This window comes from Sinohyriopsis cumingii, chromosome 2 (genome assembly GCF_028554795.1).
Source record: "Sinohyriopsis cumingii isolate HCF-2022 chromosome 2, ASM2855479v2, whole genome shotgun sequence".
NCBI classification, from domain to species: domain Eukaryota; kingdom Metazoa; phylum Mollusca; class Bivalvia; order Unionida; family Unionidae; genus Sinohyriopsis; species Sinohyriopsis cumingii.
The window spans coordinates 87,699,011-87,721,013 of NC_142962.1; the positions used below are offsets into that span (position 1 = coordinate 87,699,011).

Sequence of the window (22,003 nt, forward strand, 5' to 3'; positions counted from 1 at the left end):
TGAAGCTGATGCGCCTTCTTTGGCATAAGGGGATGTAACTCCCTCCACCTCTTACCTATTCTTGTGATCTGGTAACATATTTTTAGGAAGAAACCAATTTTGTGTTTCTTATTGGTAACACTTACCCTATTATAATATGGACATACCCTCCCAACCTACACTGCTACATTCTATAGCAGAGCATGCTTTCAACACCAGTACTAACTTAAGTAGTATGGATGGGATTTGGCATCAATCCCTCTATTCAAATGACGATCACACTTTTCCAGCTCCCACCTGTGTCAGCGGACAAATTTTTAACTTTCATAGCTAAAATCCAACTTGGGAGAGCTGAATTTGCAAAAGAGTCGTTGCACACCAAAGGTTTTATGATTAGGTAAATACTATTAAATAAATATATTTGACTTCAAAAATTGGTATTCTTCCCAAGTTTTCACATTTTGGTGGGTGAAAGAATGTTGCAACAGCCAATCTGCTAGATTGATTAACATGGTTATGCCACTCTGAGACTGTTGTGGGGAAAATGAAGTACAGTATGATGCAAAATCTTACATTGAATATATCACCGATGCCTTTTTCAAGCCTTTTTTACCACATGTCTAGTTGAGGATCTGAGAACAAAAATCGTTGATGTGCAGAGAGGATGCCACAAGGTTTACATGTGCAGATGCTGATGACAACACTAGTGAAACTTTGTGCCTTTTGTTGTACAATACCTTCCATTTATGTACAGGAGGGCTAAAACAATTTTTAAAAAGTCGAACTCGTAATTCATACTTTATTCTTCATAATTATCTTATAACACATCCCAAATTTCTATGTGATATCCTAATATTGAGCAAGCAGGCATTATTACAAATCTTACAATGTATAAGCATGAGACTGCCAACGTAATAAATATTTTATCCTCTGTGAACAAAGATGGAGAAAGGCTTCCACCAACACATATAGCAACATTTGCATGATGAAGTAAAACAAAGGATTAAACTGTATTTGATACATAAAGAGAGAAGAAAACAACTTGCAGAAGAAATTTACCAAACACTGCTTATTGTCTTACCTATCAACTGAAAAATAGCTGTGTTCCAAGCAAAGCCATACGAGGATTGTATTAGATAAACGGTCTGGATTTAAATGACATACAAATGATTTTCAAACAGTAATTTCAACACAAATTACAAGTTCCTACCCAGTTCGCAAGAAAATTTTACACTGCTATAATATTGCAGGACAAAAGATCACAATATGACCATAATTATATGCTGTTTTAAAAGAATAAAAACCCAAACAAACAAAAACATATCCTTCCTTGCCCACCTGTCACTAGATGAGCAGATGCAATGATTTTTCAAAGCCCAAGAATCCATAAGAAAATATGTTGGAGTTCATAACAATTGTTTATCATAGCGAGGTATGTGAACAAGAAAATAACCCTTTGGGTATAAATTTGAAATTTTTATAAAAAAATGATTTTCAACTGCATACAATACAGACCTTGTTTTTGCTGTTGCATAGTGTGCCAGCAGATCATGTTGTATGATGTTTGTTCTACTAATTAGCCCTAAAAAATGATCCAGATCCACCAACACATGCAACAGTATATCTTTCTGTGCAGTTTGCAGGTAGCCTTGACTTGTGAGTATATATGGTCTTTCTGGATCCCATTTTAGTGTTTCAACAAATTCATCAATACAAGACATTTTACAGATAGGAACAATTCTAACATACTTAAAACCATCAGAGAGTTCAACTTGTCTGAAACCATGTTTTGTTTGACAGAGAAAGAATCTTGCAGTATAATCATCAACTGAAAAAAGATCTGGTTGAATAAATTTATAGTAATTTTCTTTATTTAAATGGTGTATGGACATCTCCTAATTTCAAACTTCAATAGCCAAGTATTACAATAGCAAATATTCAAATCCACAACCAAAAATCTCAGAAAAAAGCTATTTCAACATTTACAATCCAGCAAGAAATTATATAAGTTCAAAAACATTCCTTGTTCAGTCATTTTTCATCCCCAATTTTGTTCCAAATGTAAAACTACAGGTTTCTCTACTGTTAAGCTAAAGTTTTCCTTTGAAATCAAGACTCGGTTCCAGTTCATCAACAACAAAAAAGTCATTTGGTGAATGAGCACTATTTCACCACAAAAGCATTAGCAACATTAAAGTTCATGAAGAAGCATAAACTTTGTAAATGAAGATCTTGTGCTAGTGTTCATATTATTTATGAAATGGGTTGCCTGAAGGGAGTGACATGTATTATTCAACAAGCTTCGTACATTTCAGGTGAAGTGAACACAAATTTTAAGATTATATTTACTAAAGAGCATTAAGAACTTGCCATTACTCAAGAACATTTCTATGTGATGTTGCTAGGCATTATGCTACAGTGTAGTGAATGAGTGTTATGATATAATATTATGATGTTAATAAAGGTGTGTGTGATAGATACCGATGTGTAGATTTTTACCAGATGTTACTATTTTTTATTTCTATTTGTTTTACCTATTTGCACACCCAATAATCCCAAACAGGAACCAAAATAAGGAAAACAGACCTTGTAATCATGAAACAAGCAAAATTGAACTCCAAAAATAAATATCATAGTCTCTCTAAAGTCATTTTAAAAAAATCACAAAATTTGCAAAGATACGAATTAAACAATCCTACAATGTTTGTAACCCCAGATCTACTCAAAGTGAAGTTAAAGATAATAAAAACTTTTCAAACCTGAGTTCATTTACTACAGTACCAGGTCAAGTATTCTACTGAATGTGATTAAAAATTTCATGCAAAAATTCAAGAACAAATTAACTCTGTTTATACATGAATGCACATAACAGAGTCTTCCATTTTGCCATCGACTTTTCCCCCCATTTTAAGGTAATAACAGTACTTTTAAATCTACAATCAAAACTTGTTGAATTCTATGCCTGACATATAACAAAGCCCGAAAACACTTGTATCAAACAATATTTCATTAGGTCATTACAATGATTTATGTGGGATCAAATATCTTTCATAATAATCCGTACATTTAAAAAGCCGACATAGCAGACCAGTCTTCACTATGTCCTTACAACAGTTTTTGATACAATAACAAGTGAGAGAAGATATAACATGAATGGAAATAACTGTAACAAAGAAATAAATAACTTCACTATGCATACAATCTGTTATGAAAACTAGACAAAGCTAAAAGCAGTGTCAAGTTCCATCAACCTCACTAAAATATCCATATAAAGGAAAGAGATAGTTTTCTTAAATCGATCAAGTGCATTCAATGTACAAAAATGATGATGTGAATAATTTTGTTGGTCTTTATGAATTCAAGCTGTCTTGATAGCTGTTTGAATTCAATTGTCAACTCCATGTTAAAAATAAATAATTCTGTTTTAGGTGCAAATCCATCAAAAAATCTATGTTGTGATACAAATATAATGCAAGCTGAAAATACACTCACACATGTTAAACTTGACAGAATGGTAGCAAGACTGACTTCTGAAATTTATCACAACCATACTAAAATTAGAAGCTTATGTATGAAGCAAGCTTAATATGTTACATTCCCATTTGTTCAAGACTGATTCAATCCATTTTTATCATGCTACAAATACCAGGATTACAACTTAAATATTAAAATCGGTGATGATACATCACCAATCGTAGCTAAAACTCCATCAAATATCTACTGATCTGTAAATGCTATAGAAACCATCCTCGTTTGTGCTGTATTTAAAACTCGAGCTTATCAATAAGTGTTCAAAAATACAGGTGATGCTCCCTATACTCCAGTTTGGTTTATGCACTTTCATTTTAATGTTATTTTCAATGAAGAAATAACATTTAATTTATGCCAATGTATTTGTTTCTATGCCAACACTAGTGCCCTTTGCTGTGACTTGTCCACAGCTCATGTATATATGTATTGTTACACAATTATGCACAATCATTACTTGAAAACTTAAAAATAAAATTGGTGAAAGAAGATCCGTAATTTACATGTATCCGAATGGAAATTTACTTTAGATTATGGCCACCTGTGGCATAAATCAAGCATCACCTGTTATTCCATATAACTACTAGGATCAGAATTAAAGATGAAGTAGCAGGCAAGTTTAACCTACTTTTGAATTTAGAAGCAAAATAACTACCAATGAAGCAAACATTTTCAACCAGGGTTGTTCCATTTCAAATTTCTTGGTAGTGAATATTTTCTGATTTTTATGCAAGAAACAAAACTATAAAACTGAAAGCAAATTTGCTATATGCTACCATGTTTTTCAAATCCTGTAATCAGACATATGAAATGCTCTATTTTTTCCACACATCTCAAAGCAAAACTGCTACTTCCCTAGGTTCACTGGGCGTGACAACCAAATGGTATTATGGATTTCTACTTGTGTTCACCAGCAAAGGCCTTGAGATGGCCCTTGGATTCATACTTGCCCAAATGTTATGTGTAGTTTTTAAAAGATACAAATGCACTAATGCCTGACACTAAAATGAATACATTTGTGACACTGTCTTCACCACAAACAATCCTCCATAAATCAGCAAATGCAATTAAGTTTCCTCTACAGAAAAGCAATTATGTACCATAAAACAGCACATTATAGAAATACTACCACTGATGAATATTGTTACACTAAGAAATGAAACCTCAACTTGAGTCAGTGCAAACAGTTTATTATGAATTCAGTTTCCAGAGTTTTTGGCTATAGCACTGACGTCAAGTCTGCGTGCTAAATTCTGACTGAAATGAAGAAACTATATGAGCCTATAGTCCGGTTTCACTGCATAAAGAGGTTCGATCTTTACTGTATAATGAATGGCTGAATGACTCTATTAAGAACCGCAAAGTGAAAAGACTATCACTAATATAACATTACTTCATGTGTATACACTATCTACATTTCATGAAAATGCTTAACCATTAGGACTTTTTATATATTTTTTATATTTCTATTTATGTACATAGAACAATATTTGCAAACTGGAAAACGATTTAACTAAATCAATCATTGGTTAGTTGACAGGTCACATGCACTCCAGTATATGGCAGAATCACAGATAATAAAGACTAACAAAATGTATGTGAGAAAAATTAATGAGAAGTGTTGGCAAAATGAATTTAAAGAAAAATATCACATTTTAACAAAAAGATTAAACAGCATGCACCATTGAATATAATTGTGTTGAACCAAAGGTTTTCCTTTAAATTTTCAATATTTACACCTTCTATAATATACATGTAAATCTACTGGTTACAAAAATACAGGCTTCCTGTGTATTTATTTATATCGTGGACGGAGTTCATAAAAAATATTAAGAAATTATTTAACATGTCAAGTCAATATGATCTATATATACAAGCTATACAGAGAATTTACCTGTGTACAAACTCTAGGAAAATGTATAAAAATTGTTTCTGCAATAACTCATGTTAATAACACTTTAAGTACACGCTGAAATGAATACTCCAACCGTGAGCTATTAGGACAATAAATGTTGCCTAAAGCATCTTCTTTAATAATAAAAGTTAACTGTGAAACAACCAATACATAATCTTCAGTCGTGGTACATTTCTTATTAAAGAATCAACAAGTACATTCCCATCCTAGTGCATTATGATTTTTGTTCTGTAAACCAAAGGAAAATGTTTGAAAACTGTGTCACTTCCAATTGCTAAATTTTCTCTATCATTTCCCTTCAAAACTGTTATAAAGCTCTTACATGATTATAGCAGAAGTTCATGCATATTAGTTGTATTTTACAGTTTCCATCTGGTTATTGTAATTTTAATACCTAAGAAAGTCAAAGTAGGTACCTCCTTGAAAGGAACAAATCAGAACAAGAATTTCTACTGCAACAAGTGCATTTTCTCCAAACAATAATTTCACATCTCTGGACTCTTGAATCCTAATATTTCACCATAATTTTGTTGTAAACAGCTCCCATTTTCCCTAATCATGGATAAAAACATGACATCTTAATGCTTAAACTGGTAATGTAAGCATTTCCCGCATAAATTTTAACCCTTTCAATTTGGTAAAAAATTCCTTTATCATGTGTTGCTAAAAACAAAATTGTATGTTCTTGTGAATTTTGTGATAAAGATATTCACAATTATGAAATTGTCAATACTTGTCATACATATGACTAGCAATGTCATTGGAACCCATATTTAGCCTCATCATGTCGAAACTACTTTGATATATTGCCACTAACCAAGTACTTTGTCCCAATAACAATATAATCACTATTTGAAGTAACGTATACACATATGATTTATGTTTAAAACATAAAACTAAGTTCAAGCAACTACCCATACTTACTCAAAGTCAGGCCCATGCTTGATGACAAGCCCACCCCTATGTTTACACAATTTTGGCAAATATTTATCAGGGCTATCTTTGAAAATAAGCCAATTCCATACAGACTATAAATTTAATATATTAGACTTGACCCTGGTCTGATTATGGGAGAAACTGTCTGTTAATATAAATGTAGATTTCCTTATCGAGTCCATACATTCATAAACGAACACAATACACGTATGATTATGTACCTAAAACTATACATAATGCTGTGCATTACCAATAAATGACCTGAGTCTTTATCTACGTGAACATAATCATCCTTGTGAATTTGAATGCATTTATCATGGAGAATAAATAATATATGCCTGTATATGATAATCAACACACACTAACAATTACTGGTACCTCAATAAAATGAAAAGCTCATCAGTTTCAACTTTAGACCTGTATATCTAATTTTTTTGGAAGCCATGTTTTAGTGATTTGATACATGGCAGCCAGTATATCTGGTGAAGGATGAACCTGCCAAGACATCTGGAAGAATTTACCCATGGGAAGCTACTGGCAAGCTTTCTCACATACCCATGCTGGCTGAGCTGAGACTTGAACTCATGCAGATAGAGGTAAGATGAGTAAAGTGAGTGCCTTAGACCACTTGTCCAACTGGGCCATCTTTAGTACTGTATATATTTGCATGCAAGTCAGTTCCAATCAGAAATGACACAGATCCTGATCTGCCATTGCATAATGCACCAGCAGATATGGATCTATGTTGTTTCATTTGCTTATTAGTCCTAACAAACTAATAGATCGTGATTAGATGGCACATTATGCAACAGCAGATCTGGGTCCATATAGTGTACAGCTGGATGTGACTTGTCTTATACACGAGTATATATGGTAAACTGTTCACTAGAGCTTTAATGAAATGCCGTATTCTTAAACCATATACCAAACTCATAGTTTGGGATGTGATTGTTTTAGAGGAACAAACAGAGAAAAATCCAATATTTCCAGGCCCCAATTTGACAATAACGAACAGATACAAGCGTAGTGTAAATAGTTCATCAGATCTGAATAAGACTTAATTTTAATTCAATTAAACTTCCTGATTTCCGACCTGAAGTCAATGCCCACCATCAGTAAAATCCAGGTCAGGTTGTTGACATGTTTGTATGAATTTTGCTCGATGGTCACCGTAAACCATGTCTACTAACAGTAAAGTTGGTACACTATTTATCATTACTGTTCTGTCCTTACAAACAAGCTGAAGAGACTGAACATTTACTGAGATACTATTAAGGATCTATGCGGTGAAATGGCTATATTTGAATAGTACAAACATCTGAGTAATGGCTTTACATAAATACTATGCAACCTCCAATAATTACGCATTTAACAAGTAATATCACTTAACTCTAAATACACTCACTATACATTTTGGTAGCATTACTATACTGACCTCTTCATTGTGCTGTGTATGCACACACACACAAATATTCCCACAGAACATGAAAATGTAATAAATACTCTTTTAACAACATCTGTGTATACTAAAAAATATCACTTCCTACAGTCTTCTTAGCTGGATGGTTTACTTGTAAAATGAGTACTGAATTCCATTAAACTCTCCCAAAAGAATGGAAAATTCTCAATAATTCACAGTAGCACATGATCCCAGTCTATCCATACACAAATTCATTGGGTTTGATAACATCAATGAAATATTGTTCACCTTTAACACTGATTTCCAATGCCAGAAAACATTCCAAGGTTTACAGGCCCACTTTTTAGATCATCTTCATCAACGTTTCACAAGATATGCTTCAAGACTTTTATCAGTGATGTTCTATGAGTTCCTGAAGAAGCTGTATATGGCGCTGTGTGACATTTGGCTCAGCTTGGGCACGTTCTATCAATGTGGATCCCATATGAACATGCAAAACATTAATGAGGGTTGCAGTGGCTGTTCGGATGTTAGAACTTCCTCCCTGTAATGCTCCACTACTGTTGGTGGCTCCTAGTAGGTGCCACAACAAGGGCAAAACATGCAGGGCCACTTGCTTCTGTTTCTTTGGATACACCTTGTTAACTAGTTCTGAAAAATGTGTGATATATTACAAAAACATTTAATGGATCTTAAAATATAATGTGAAATATGAAATGGCAGAATATGGTAACATATTTTCATCCCAATAAAGCTGTTCTAATACTAACCAAACCTCCATATATTAATTAAGCTTCTCATTAGGGGAAGAAACAGCTTACAACAAAAAATAAAAAACCAGACACCTGACACATTATATGTTTAATGATGGGAAATCCATTATAAATAAAAGTTAAATAATGGGAAAAAAAAAATGTAAGAGAGAGTATCAAAACATGTAAACTAGATGTTTATTTTGTGTTCGGGATGGAGAAGTAAATATTTTTACAAATAATAATCAAACATTTAGCGATCAATGTGAATGCATGTCATCTTTGTGGAGATCTAAACTGCCATGACCTAATTTCAGGCTGAAGATAAGAATAGAAACTACAAATGTATTTGCACAGCCAGTGACCTTGATATTTTGACCCCCAAATGAATAGATTTCTACCTTACTCTAAGTGCAATACATCCACAAAGTCTGGTCCAGGTCATTAATGTAGAACTGACATTTTCGTGCAGAGACCATTTTTCATCTTTCAGTTACCGAGACTTTAGCTTTTGACCTTGTGTTTCCAACATTGATAGACTTCTTCCCTGCTTAGTACAAGCAATCCACAATGTTTTGGTACATGCTTGTAATCTAGAACTAATGTTGTGTGAAAACTCATCTTTTTCTAAAATTTTAATGTGATCTTGACCTTTGACCTTTTGATCCAAAAAATCAACTGACTTCTTCCTTACACCAGGTACAAGCCATTTATCTTCTTTCAAAGTGAACTTTATCTTTCACCTTTTGACCCATAATTGATAGGGTTCTTCCTTACCCCATCTGCAAACCATTCACAAACTTTGGTAAACTTAGATGGTGGTGAACTTAAGTTTCTGTGTTAAAATGCTTTTCATCTTTCAATCAGTGATTTTGACATTTTCATCCATAAATTGAAAGGGTTTTTCCATACCCGAAGTATAAGCCATCCAAAAACAATTGTAAATGTAGATGGTGAACAATTTAAAAACAATATGCTCAACTTATGGGAAGCATATAAAAGAGCACTGCAAATAACACATGATATATCAATCTCATGACCTTTATTCCTGCTAATGACCTTGACCTTGGAGCTAGAGAATGTACTGTATAATAAGGTGAAAGGTGAAAGACAATTTAATGAAAGTGTCTGCAGGTGTTAAAAACTGACAGGCCACTGACATAAATTATCTCTTGTTGTGACCAGTGGATATCACTAAATTCATGACATACAGTACACGTAAAATCAAAATATTTAACAGGCTCAAGTTTTGTTAAGATATCTTCACTGGTTCACAAGTTATACCCATCATAGAGTCCACTGATTTATCTTTTTCCCTGCCATGACCTTGACCTTCAGGCAGATGGCAGGGCTATGGTAGCTGATAATTGTATAATCAAGATATGCAAATACTTCAAGTTTCTTTAAAATATCTAAAGAGGTTAACAAATTGCTTTCCAGACAGGCTTGAGTTACATTTTCCCACCTTAACTTTGAAGCCGGGGGCTTGACTATCATATGTGAGCAAAGTTTCATTAAAACATCTTCCATAGTTTAAACATTATACTCCAGATAATAATACAAGTTGCAGAATTACAATTTAGTGTCAGAAAATGTAAACAGCACCACTAAATCCAATTACATGAAGAACTTGAAAATGGAAGATACAGTTTTGATATATGTACAGATTTTTTAAAGACTAGCTAACTCCTTTGATGACAAAATGCAGTGATGTGCATGCTCAGAACTCCCCATTCACCAATAAATGCTGAATGAATTAAAAATTTTCCTGCACATTTTGAAACTTGATTAGGCTATTCTTATCAGATGAATATTTGCTACACATTATATGTACCAGGTACAGCATCTCTTATATTACAGTCCATCTTTCTTGTATGAAACTGAGAATGACAGTCTAAATAAGGAAGTACACTTTACTCTAAGAAGTAAAAATGCCCAAAATACCTTTATCTAATCAACCAAATGTATGAAAGAGCATGCTCTGGTATCCTCTAACGATAAGCATGGGAAGTAACAAATACCTGGGATATATATAAAAATGAGCACAATGCAAGCACATTTCTGAAAAAGACAAGACTAAATCAGTAGGAAGCAAAGAACAAAGATCTGATGATTTTTTGGAGTGGAGAAAAATACAGTTTAGAATGAAAAACTGGCAAGAAACAGCAACTATTGTACAGAACTGGAAAATGGTGGGAGCTATCTCAAACGCTGTTACTCCACTTAGTACCTGGATAGGATAGAAAAAGTAGAAAAACCTTACCTGCTACTTTTTCCACAAGATCTGGCTTGCTGCGTGCACTAGCTGCTTGGGCTTGATTTGCCATGGGTTGAATCAGTACAGAACCATCTGCAATTGCATGAATATTTTGTGATCAATCGAAACAGCATCCTGAAAATTGCGGCTTCAACAGTTTCTCTTATCGATTATGTTTTATCAGATCATTGGTATTTCTGAATTCTGCCTTGCATGATGTACTTGTTGTCATTCATATTAATCTAAGAAAGTAATCATATTCCATCTCAAAACACTTTTATAACAGCGACAAACAAGCAACAATAACCAGTCTCAGAATGTGGCTGTGATGACCATATCCTTATAACATTGACCATATCCTTATAACATTGACCATATCCTTATAACACTGACCATATCCTAATAACATTGATCATATCCTTATAACATTGACCATATCCTTATAACATTGACCATATCCTTATAACATTGACCATATCCTTATAACATTGACCATATCCTTATAACATTGACCATATCCTTATAACATTGACCATATCCTTATAACACTGACCATATCCTAATAACATTGACCATATCCTTATAACATTGACCATATCCTTATAACATTGACCATATCCTAATAACATTGACCATATCCTTATAACATTGACCATATCCTTATAACATTGACCATATCCTTATAACACTGACCATATCCTAATAACATTGACCATATCCTTATAACATTGACCATATCCTTACAACATTGACCATATCCTAATAACATTGACCATATCCTTATAACATTGACCATATCCTTATAACATTGATCATATCCTTATAACATTGATAATATCCTTATAACACTGACCATATCCTAATAACAAAAGTCCCTTGAAGGGACTAACAATCCACTGTCTTAAAAGAATTTCCAGAAATTCATGACCATTTCTTCTTATTGACTGCACAATGCTTGAAACCATCTTTGATATTCTTCAGCAATAAGGAGATTTTCAAATTAGCTGCTGTGGTGGATATACAAGATGTCAATTTGGCACCATTTCCATTTAGGACCAACAAGGTATCATGTCTTCTGGTGGAAACCACATTTTGACATCACTTTCCATTTTGGAGAAGCAATGATAACAAGATTTTCAAGATGCCAGGGTGGCTATATTTGATATCAGATAGGCACAATTTCTATTTAGCACCAACTAGACTTTATGTCTTTTAGTGCAAGTAAAATTTCTATAAGACAAGCCATCTAGAAGTAGTGAAAGCAAGATTTTCAGTATGCACATGGGTAGTCATATCAGAAGCTGAATCAGCACCATTTTCATTTACAACCAACTAGATATCATAAGAACTCTTTCACTGAAATCCCCATACTGATATGATTGTTCATTCAGCAAAAAGAGTGAAATGATTTTCAAGATGGCTATTGTGGCAGGCATAGTGACTGTTTGGCGCATTAGTACCAACTAGACATCTTAAGAAGTTGCTTGGTGGAAAAACACATGCTGATATAACCATCCATTCAGGAACAATAGTGATGACAATATTATTTTCAAGATGGTCACTGTTGTAGCTGTATTAGACACAGATCAACACTATTTTGATTATGAACCAACACGCATCGTAAGAAGTCTTCTGGTGAAACCCCATGGCAATATGACTATTCTTTCAGAAGGATTAGCAGTAACATGATTTTCAGATGAACACTGTGGCAGCCATATTAGACATCAGATCGGCACCATTTTCATTTAGGACCATGTAGACATCGTAAGAAGTCTTTGAGTAAAGCCCATATTCCATTCAGGAGGAGTAAAGGTAAGATTTTTTCAAGATGACTACTCTCAGGTCAGCACCATTTTCATACACGACCAACTATATACCATAAGAAATCATCTGGTCAACTTGATGTCAATACGACTTTCCATTCAAATTTTAAAATTTTTTTCAAGATGTCCCTTCTGGCAGCCACACTGGACATCAGATCAGCCCTATTTTCATTCAGGACCAAGTAGACATCATAAGAAGTCTTTCTGTGACAACCAAATGGTGATATTACAATTGATTAAGATGGATTAGCAATTGCAAAATTTTCAAGATGGCCAATGTGGTGGCCATGATGGATATCAGAGTGGCACCTTTTTCATTTAGGACCAACTATACATCATAAGAAGCCCTCTGGTGAAAACTTGATGTCAATATGACTTTCCATTCAGGAGGAAGTAGTGATAAGATTTTCACGATAGCCTGAGTGGCAACCATATTGGATATCTAAGCAGCACCATTTTCATTTAGGACAGAGTAGACCATGGGATAATGTGTGTGCAAAGTTTCATGGCAATCCTCCAAGTAGTTTAGGAGGAGTAGTGACATTAAACTTAAGTCAATGGACGACAGTCCATCTCATAAACTCTTAAGAGCTGAAAATTTTTCCATGTACTTAGACAGACAAGGGAGACTGGTCAGTGCAGTGTTGTCCTTTGTGAGTTTTTGATTCTTAACATGCTCCAACTTGCAAATAACATCTGGACTTAAAAGAACATTCTGCAATCTTGGCAACTAGGTTTAAAGAGCTTATGACATGCTATAAAATAGGGTAGTCAAAATGAATGGTTGTAATGTAAAGGGAAATATTTATGAGTAAACACACAAGTAGTGGGAACTGGTCCTGCAAAATATACATGCCTGTGGCTTGCCCTTAAATGGTAGTGATTTTCTTCATGTGAAAAATAGCACATGTACTCTCGTGTGCTTTGAGAACACTGTTAATTACACTAGTTGTCTGTTATTCATCTACATATCCCACAGTAAGTCTATGCACCCCATTATAATATAATATTCATAAATGCTTTTTTGAAAACCAAAATTCAAATTTTCATTATAAAGGTAATAAAATGCATCCACACATACAAATCATGTCTATTCAGACCTACCTATATGTTCCATAAATGCATTAATGACTTCCATGGCTGCAACATATATTTCTTTATTCTTGGAGGACAGATTGGGGGCCACATTTCCTACTGCCATGCTTATTACAGCAGACAAGTTATTCCCCAGGATTGGAACAATCTGAAGCATGACCTGCAATGCATACAAATTAACCTTGCTGTTGGGATCCTGTAGTTTGGGAAGAAACTTGTCAAAAATCTAAAAAGAACAAAAAAGATTAAAAATGCATTAATAGTGTAATTTAGCAACATTTGAGAGGTAAACTTCTGACAGCATTAAACATAAGATAGTCAAAACTAGATTTGTGTTTCTAACAATGTTTTTAAAAAAATCAGAGTCCAAAAAGATCAAACATTCATCTGTATAAAACCTGTGTTTTGTCTCACCTGTTTACCTATGATGTTCCCCCCTATATGACTTACAAAAACATTCACACAAAACTTGAATACTGATGCCACCAGAATGTGAACCTTTGGTCTTCTCACCTTAGGCAGGCAAGTAAAAAAAATAATTTCAAACTGCTTAAATTATATGAAAATAACATTAGTTGATCTACACAGATAAACATGTCGATCAAACTCAGTTTGTCTATGTGAAGAATTCTTTTTTTGCAATTGCGTTAAAAAGGATTTCAATAAAACCAAAAGTCAAAGCCCAAAAAGAAAGTTTTAAAAAAAACCCCACTTTTGTGGCATGGAAATCTTATCAGGTCACCTACAAACACATACATGGAAGGCTAGGCTACTACATATCATTTATGTACACCAAGCGATTTGTATGCAATCGATCATGCTAATAAGCTTCTCTGGACAATCAGACATATATGTGGGTGTACAGATGAACATGTCCAATGGAGTGATGGACAGCAATCCGCGTGGCATCAAAAAACAGGTTCGCACAAAATATGCTTTTCTTCCAGTTCTGTCTCTGAATAAAATCCTCCTGTTCACAATTTTATGCAAAATGATCATGTGTGTGTGTGTGTGTGTGTGTGTGTTTGTGGTGTCTAAACAAATATAACTGGACATTTGGAATTTTCACTGGAAATTTTTAACAAATGTAAATGGTATCATGACTGACCTTGACAACATTAGCTGAAACCATGGTAGCATTAGTCTCGCAGTTCTCCAAAAGCTGCGTAATGCCCTTGTAGCGTTCTCGCCAGTCATTGGCAGTCAGTAACATGTGGATCTGCTTGATTTCCTCCTGGGTAGCCTCATCTGTCCTCACAATCTGACGCTTAGGTGCATTCAAATTCTCACTAAAATATAGTAACAAAATTGGTTACTGCATTTAAAGAAACTTGGCATTTGTGCCATATTATGATCTTTTCAAATTTAAAAATAAAATTAGGTTTAGTTTTTTATGTCTGTCTGACAATCTAGGAAGAAAAAGTACAATGTTTGTTTACCAAATATTTGGAAATGCCAACAAATTCCTTACAAAACATTCTTTTATCTCTTTATTTTCTTTCTCTTTAAAACATGATCTTAAATCAGTTTACAACAAAATTTTCAACAAATATGTCTGAAATTTACACTCAATTATCACAAATGTTGCTGCTCACTTCCAATGGTAACCACAGTAACTATAAGCTCACCCACCAAAATATGGTGTATACTTTTTGTAGTCTACTACAAACTTACAATGGAGTCAATGCTGTTTCAATCAATTTATTTTTACTATGGTTATACTGACACCAGATACAGGAACTGATGGAAAGGGACACAAATTGCAAATACACTTTATCATATTTACTCTGGTTACACTGACACAAAACAGAGGAATTGACAGAAAGGGACACAAATTGCAAATATACTTTATCATATTTACTATGGTTAAACTGAAACCAGACAGAGGAATTGATGGAAAGGGACACAAATTGCAAATACACTTTATCATATTTACTCTGGTTACACTGACACAACACAGAGGAATTGATGGAAAGGGACACAAACTGCAAATATACTTTATCATATTTACTATGGTTAAACTGAAACCAGACAGAGGAATTGATGGAAAGGGATACAAATTGCAAATACACTTTATCATATTTACTCTGGTTACACTGACACAAGACAGAGGAATTGATGGAAAGGGATACAAACTGCAAATATACTTTATCATATTTACTATGGTTAAACTGAAACCAGACAGAGGAATTGATGGAAAGGGACACAAATTGCAAATACACTTTATCACATTTAATATGGTTACACTGACACAAGACACAGGGATCGATGGAAAGGGACACAAATTGCCAATACACTTCATCATATTTACTATGGTTACACTGACACAAGAAAGAGGAATTGATGGAAAGAGGCACAAATTGCAACTACACTTTACTATTCTTTAACTTTAAAATTTGGTGAAATTCAATGTAGTGAGACAGAAAGTCTAAAACTTAAGAATTTGAATATGTAAATAGGAGACATAAAATTTCTCATGACACATGGATATATGAACAGATAGAAACAAATTGTACAAAAAATTTGAGGAATAAAAAAGTTGCTTTTCTCCCATTCTGTCAAGGGACTTCTTCCTACCTGCTAGCAGAACTGCCCCTGATGACAGAACTGGACCTGCTTCCATGTCCAGACCTCCAGCCCCTTGCTGAGGAACTCTCACTTCCTAGGCCCTGTCAAACAGTCAACAAGGACCCATGAGACACAGATAAAATAAACATAAGACACACCTGCATATATATCAAAAGATCATCAACTATGCTACAACCTTATCCCAATTGTGATATAGTATACTTTTTATTTTTTTCTATCTTGTGCTGCCATATTCATATGTATAAATAATCCCCATCACATTTTCTGTACTTTTCGACCATGGCCAGGCATTAAAAAATGCAAAGGACTCCATTAATATTACATGGATATATATAAGGGTGCCTCATTCCAATCAGGTTTTACTTTTACATGATAAAATATTCCCAAGTGTGCAGTACATTGCTCTAGAACCCTTATTTTCAAACTGAACAATCGCTCATTAATACTTAGTGTACACAGATAGGACTGTACAAACAGGTAGTCGCTTCAAGATCCAATGACCTTGAGTCAGTTTTACAGGTTCTCTTTTCAAGCTATGACTATTCTTTGTTGAGATTAGCTTTATACACAACACTACACTTCAAAAGTAAAGCAGCATGTCCTTGGGCATTCCCCACTCACACCTTATCCCTGCCCTGAAGGGGTGATTAGCAGTTTTATGGCCACTGTACAAATCATCCAAAACACATTACAAAGCCTAAATTGTATGAAAGTGTATGAGGATCTGCATAACAGTACATATACACAGATCAATTATAATTTTAATGCATGTCGTTAACTGAACAGCAGAACACTATATACCTTCACTTTAAGGTTTTCCACAATTTCTCGCACATTTCTCAAGGTGTTGCTGGGCAGGTGCTTGTCTATCATCTTGTCAAAATCAGGATGGTTCATCAACAAAAACAGCATCTTCCTCCCATTATATCTGAAGTTAACAATTACTTGCCATTAGATAATATCTGCATTGTTTTTATTCTTCTACTTGTCCAGATGAAATCATATGTACATGCTAACAAGAGGCCCAAGTGGGCCTGACACCACTCACCTAGCACACATTGGCCTAATAGGCAAATGTAGTGGTTTGCAAAATCACAATATTTGGATGATTTTGATTGTGATTTGGTGGAAATTGGTGGTATTTCACATGTCGCATGAATATGAAAGGTGTTCATACTAGGATTATTGTTGTTGTTGTTGTAGGGTTTAACGCCATTTTTCAGCACGCGATAGGCTATACTAGGATTATACCCTTCTCATCTCATCTGATATGGTAGGCAATCTTGAAGAGAAAGTCATTCAGCGATTTTTTAAAATATGTATTATTAACAACTGGCCCTGTAGGTTTTCCACCAGCTGCTATCAAAAGAAAACAGTGTTACTTCAAGAGCCACACGTCAGAACTTTGATATCCAAAGAAACATTCATACTGAAATTGATCAAAATTATCAAGGTTACTCCAAGGAAGAACTTGAAAATAGGTTTTCCAATTGTTGCTGTAAAAGGAGTCATGCTGGCCATAATTTTGACAAAACATGACCAAAGAAACATTCCTACCAATTTGACTGAAACTGGCTCAGCTATTCCAGAGATCTTAAAATAGGTTTTTCCACCTGGCTGCAAAGGAAAGAACATTATGCTCAGGGTGCCACCATGACAATTTTATTAGAGGATGTCCTAACAAGCATTCCTATCAAGTTTGATCAAAACTGGTTCAGCTGTTTTGAAGAAGTTAAAAATAGGTTTTCCATAATCTTATGTCACGTGTTTAGGCTCGAATAAACAGTAACACAAGAAAGAGTGAAAACAACAAGCTTTGGAAAATACAATAATTTATTTCCCTGGAAAAATTCTGTAAAAATGAAAAAAATATGAACTTACGGTTTTATAGAATCAAATCCAAAAATAATCCAAGAGTAACAGTACAGCAAATCTTCATTAATTCAATTTTCCACAAGGGACACAAAAATAGAAGCTCACAGAAACAAGTTTGGGTTATTCTAACTCAGTATCTTTGGGGAAACATACATGTGGTTAAAAAATAATCCAAATGAATGAGAATTGGATTTTTTTAAAAACTTTACTGTATTTCTATATAGTCATTATATTAATGAAGTGCAACATACTAGTATATATTAGCTACAACCTAAAATTTATTGGAAAGTGACAGCCACCTCAAAAGTGATCTTAACACCAGTACAACCATTAACCAGCCTGTCAAGTCATAAAGAATTTAAAAATCCACTGAAGTGACAAATTATAAAGTCAATGAAAGGTACAGGAATGCAAAGCTGAAGTCTTAAAAAACGTTACATCATTAAAAGTTCAGATATCAAAGCGGTACAAAGGTCGATAGTTGTAAACCTGTACACTGTTTTCATTTTTCTACGACATATTAGACCTCTTAGGGCTAAATGGTTTGATATGCTCACAGATTTTTTGGAAATTGTCAGACGGTGACTTTGGGAGGGTAGGTACATAAGATGTACTCTTCTTTTTCCCAAAACAAAAGGTTGATCAATGACATGTTATTTAAATTTATACCATCTGCAGAACTACCTAGTTTCCTGAGATCCATCAGAAACAAAATGTGCAATGGCAGGAATGATCCGATCAGTTATATCCTTTACACCACTCAACACACGTCCTGGTCCCATCTTCTCAAGCAAAGACCCAAGGTAGTATGAAGTAGTTTTCCTCACTTGGGAATTCTTGTGTCTACAATTAGAAACAAATATTCTATACTGACTGTTTAAGTTTAATTTTACATGCAAAGGAAAATGTAATGCATTTAATGTAGATTAAATTCAAATGTCCATCTGAATATATTGGAATACAGATTATTATTTCTGAAAATACCACAAAACTGTTATTTATGCACACTGACAATGTATATAGTTAAATAGTATGAGCATTTCAATAAGTTCTGTTTTACATCCTTCATGTAACTCCATCATATCAAAGTTTTTATTTTCTATCTTAAATAAATTTCCATGAAGAATAAATTTAATATAAGAATATGCATGCATGAAAAAGTAGATCACTGTACTGGTTTTGCAAAATAAATTTATAACTGGCTTTGGCATTTAAGTTACACATGTTTGGTACAAGTGAAATAAACTATGCATGTAGATACAATAAAACAAATGTCACAAACTCCTGCAAGTCTCAACTTAGTAACAAAGAAGTACTAAATTACTTTTGCATTTCTGGGTAACTGAAAACAAAACTAGTACTACATGAATATTATTAACTCATGCTTTAAATCTGCATTATGATGTAAATGTTTCAAATCTTGGCTGTAAAAAATCAACACTTACGTAGCACCTCCAGCCACAAGGGATAACATGGCTCGCTGTGGTGCCACATTCTCTACCATGGCATCCAGGGCCTTCTCCACATCTTCACGGATAAAACCATTACTCTCACCATTTTTGTGTAACAACGTCCTAACAGCATTATCCAGGTCCTATCAACAGGAAAATCGACATTATTCTTATCCTTGCTTATCAGAATCTTCTTCCAAGGCATCCAGTTTTGATACAGAGTACTGTAAACAAACACTAGATTCCAAGTCCTAAACTAAATGTCATTTGTATTAAATTCCTGATCTAATAATGATATATTTTTGTTGACCTACTCTAATTACAAGAGTACCGAGGACAGCAAATTAAATACTTGCCCCTTGTTGAGAAGTTCTCTATGTAAGCACTAGTAGGGCATGGCTCACTACAGAGATTACTGACCAACAAGTCCAAATGACATGGACCCTTGGTCAAGGTATGCAATCTTGAACAAAACTTACTCTTCAGAACTATTATTTTCTTCCTAAATTAACATGATAGTGACCTCTGACCATTTGACTTGAGAACCTATTGGTTTCTTTCTTAACTCAGGTGTAAGAAATATCTACCAAATTTGGTCAAGAAATTTACTATAGAACAAAGATATTCTGCACAACCCATTTTTCTTTAAGTCACAATGATTCTGACATTTGATCTTTTGAGTCCAAAATCAATAGGCTTCTTCTGGACTTTAAATACAAGCCCACCACAAACTACAGTCAGGATATACAACTTGAACTAAATTTATTATGCAAAAAAATGTTTTCCTTCTATCACACCGTGAGCTTGATCTTTGACTCCTCAAATCCATAGGCTTCATTGTTTTCCATCCACAGGTCAAGAAACTATTTTCTTGTTGCAGTGACAGGGACCTTCTTGTTTAGACCCCATAATTGACAGGCTTCTTTCTTATCCAAAGTTCAAAGTTTAGTACCTACACAAAGTTTGGTCTAGGTCCATTACTTAACAATGAATGTCATTTTATGCAAAAATCATTTTTCTTTTTTCAGTTATCGTGACCGTGACTTTTTGAAACCGAAATCAATTGGCTTCTTCCTTACCCCAAGTGCAAGCCATACATAAAGTCTAGTCCAGGTTTGAGATGTCGACCTAACATTATTGTACATGAACCATTTTTCCACCCTGGTGTAAGTGACCTTGGCATCTCACCTTTTGAACTCCAAATCATATTTCATCTTCCAATTTAAAAAGAAATCATGTTCCTTATTGCCATGGATTCTACAATATGAGCCTAAATAAGATCTGCTATTTGTTTCATTACTATTAAATTAATAAAGCAAGTATTGTCTCTTGTTTAAAATGAACTGACGCTAATAACAAAATTAAGTTAAAAAATTAACTTCATCACAGTCATCATCATCATTGGTTTACTCACTGAATCCATGCTCTTCCCCAGATAAATGAACATTTCTCCCATGCAGGTGATGGCCAGCCGTGACACCTGTGACCGTAGATTTTTAACCTAAAGAAGAATATGAAACTGAGCAATACTTTATGCTGGCATTATATAAATAACCCATTCATTTCATTAAAATAAAGTCCATAACTCATTTCCACTGGATATAAAAGCAATAAAATAATCAAAACTATATCTCACGTTTTGTATAAAATAATTTAACATAAATGGACTGCTGTAAGTGACTTTGAGAAAGCTTTTGATTGTATTGCAAGGTCTTTCAATGGTAAAGATTTAGACTTTAAATTTTAAAGGAGACTTCAGATCTGATTAACTTGTTTTACAAAAATATTAAATCAATCATTATTGTAAATAGGAAGTGTTCATAGTGGTTTTACATTAGGAGGGCCGCAGAGAAAGTGATCCCCTCTTCCTATATATTTTTCTTCTGTGTGCGGATATATTAGTCCACACAATCACGAATTACTGAGATCAAATGGTTATCTGCAATAGAACAGCCATTTTAAGGCTGGTTGTAAATCAAATCATCAAACGTCAAGATTTTCCAAGGTCTCATATACTTATGTGGACTTTATTAAAATAAATCACATGATTTATTGTGATTATTAAATTAAAAGCATTTTTCTTTATCATTTAGTAGGAGACAGAAGTTGCAACCACAATATTTTACATCTAATCTTTCCCAGAGTTTATAGCATTATAATAAGCAGATATAAAAAGTGACACCATATGAATGATGCCATAATATAATGAATTTGTTAATTTCCATCGTGCAATAACCACTGATTTTACAAGGGAGGAAGTACTTTAAGTTTTATGCAAGCCTCCACCCCCACACCTCAAGGCCATTCTCAAGAATGGTAAACCCTGGAGAACCTAATCCTGCAGCACAGTTTTATATTTTAACCCCATTCTGAACCCTTCACC

General features: G+C 34.0%; 1 protein-coding gene across 4 annotated transcripts in view; it reads right to left on the bottom strand.

The window, feature by feature from the left end:
• Positions 1–764: 764 nt before the first annotated feature.
• LOC149805329 (TOG array regulator of axonemal microtubules protein 1-like) overlaps positions 765–22,003 on the bottom strand; it is a 189,395-nt gene continuing 168,156 nt past the window's right edge. For all 4 annotated transcript variants that reach the window (XM_089949253.1, XM_089949254.1, XM_089949255.1 and 1 more), the window contains 9 exons: positions 21,035–21,121; positions 19,615–19,763; positions 18,854–19,012; positions 17,096–17,222; positions 16,283–16,374; positions 14,814–14,994; positions 13,715–13,931; positions 10,794–10,880; positions 765–8,429 (listed from right to left, as the gene is read on the bottom strand). In XM_089949253.1, the coding sequence (XP_089805379.1) occupies positions 8,170–8,429; positions 10,794–10,880; positions 13,715–13,931; positions 14,814–14,994; positions 16,283–16,374; positions 17,096–17,222; positions 18,854–19,012; positions 19,615–19,763; positions 21,035–21,121 (1,359 nt within the window). In that variant the 3' untranslated portion in view covers positions 765–8,169. The remainder of the gene's footprint in view (positions 8,430–10,793; positions 10,881–13,714; positions 13,932–14,813; positions 14,995–16,282; positions 16,375–17,095; positions 17,223–18,853; positions 19,013–19,614; positions 19,764–21,034; positions 21,122–22,003) is intronic.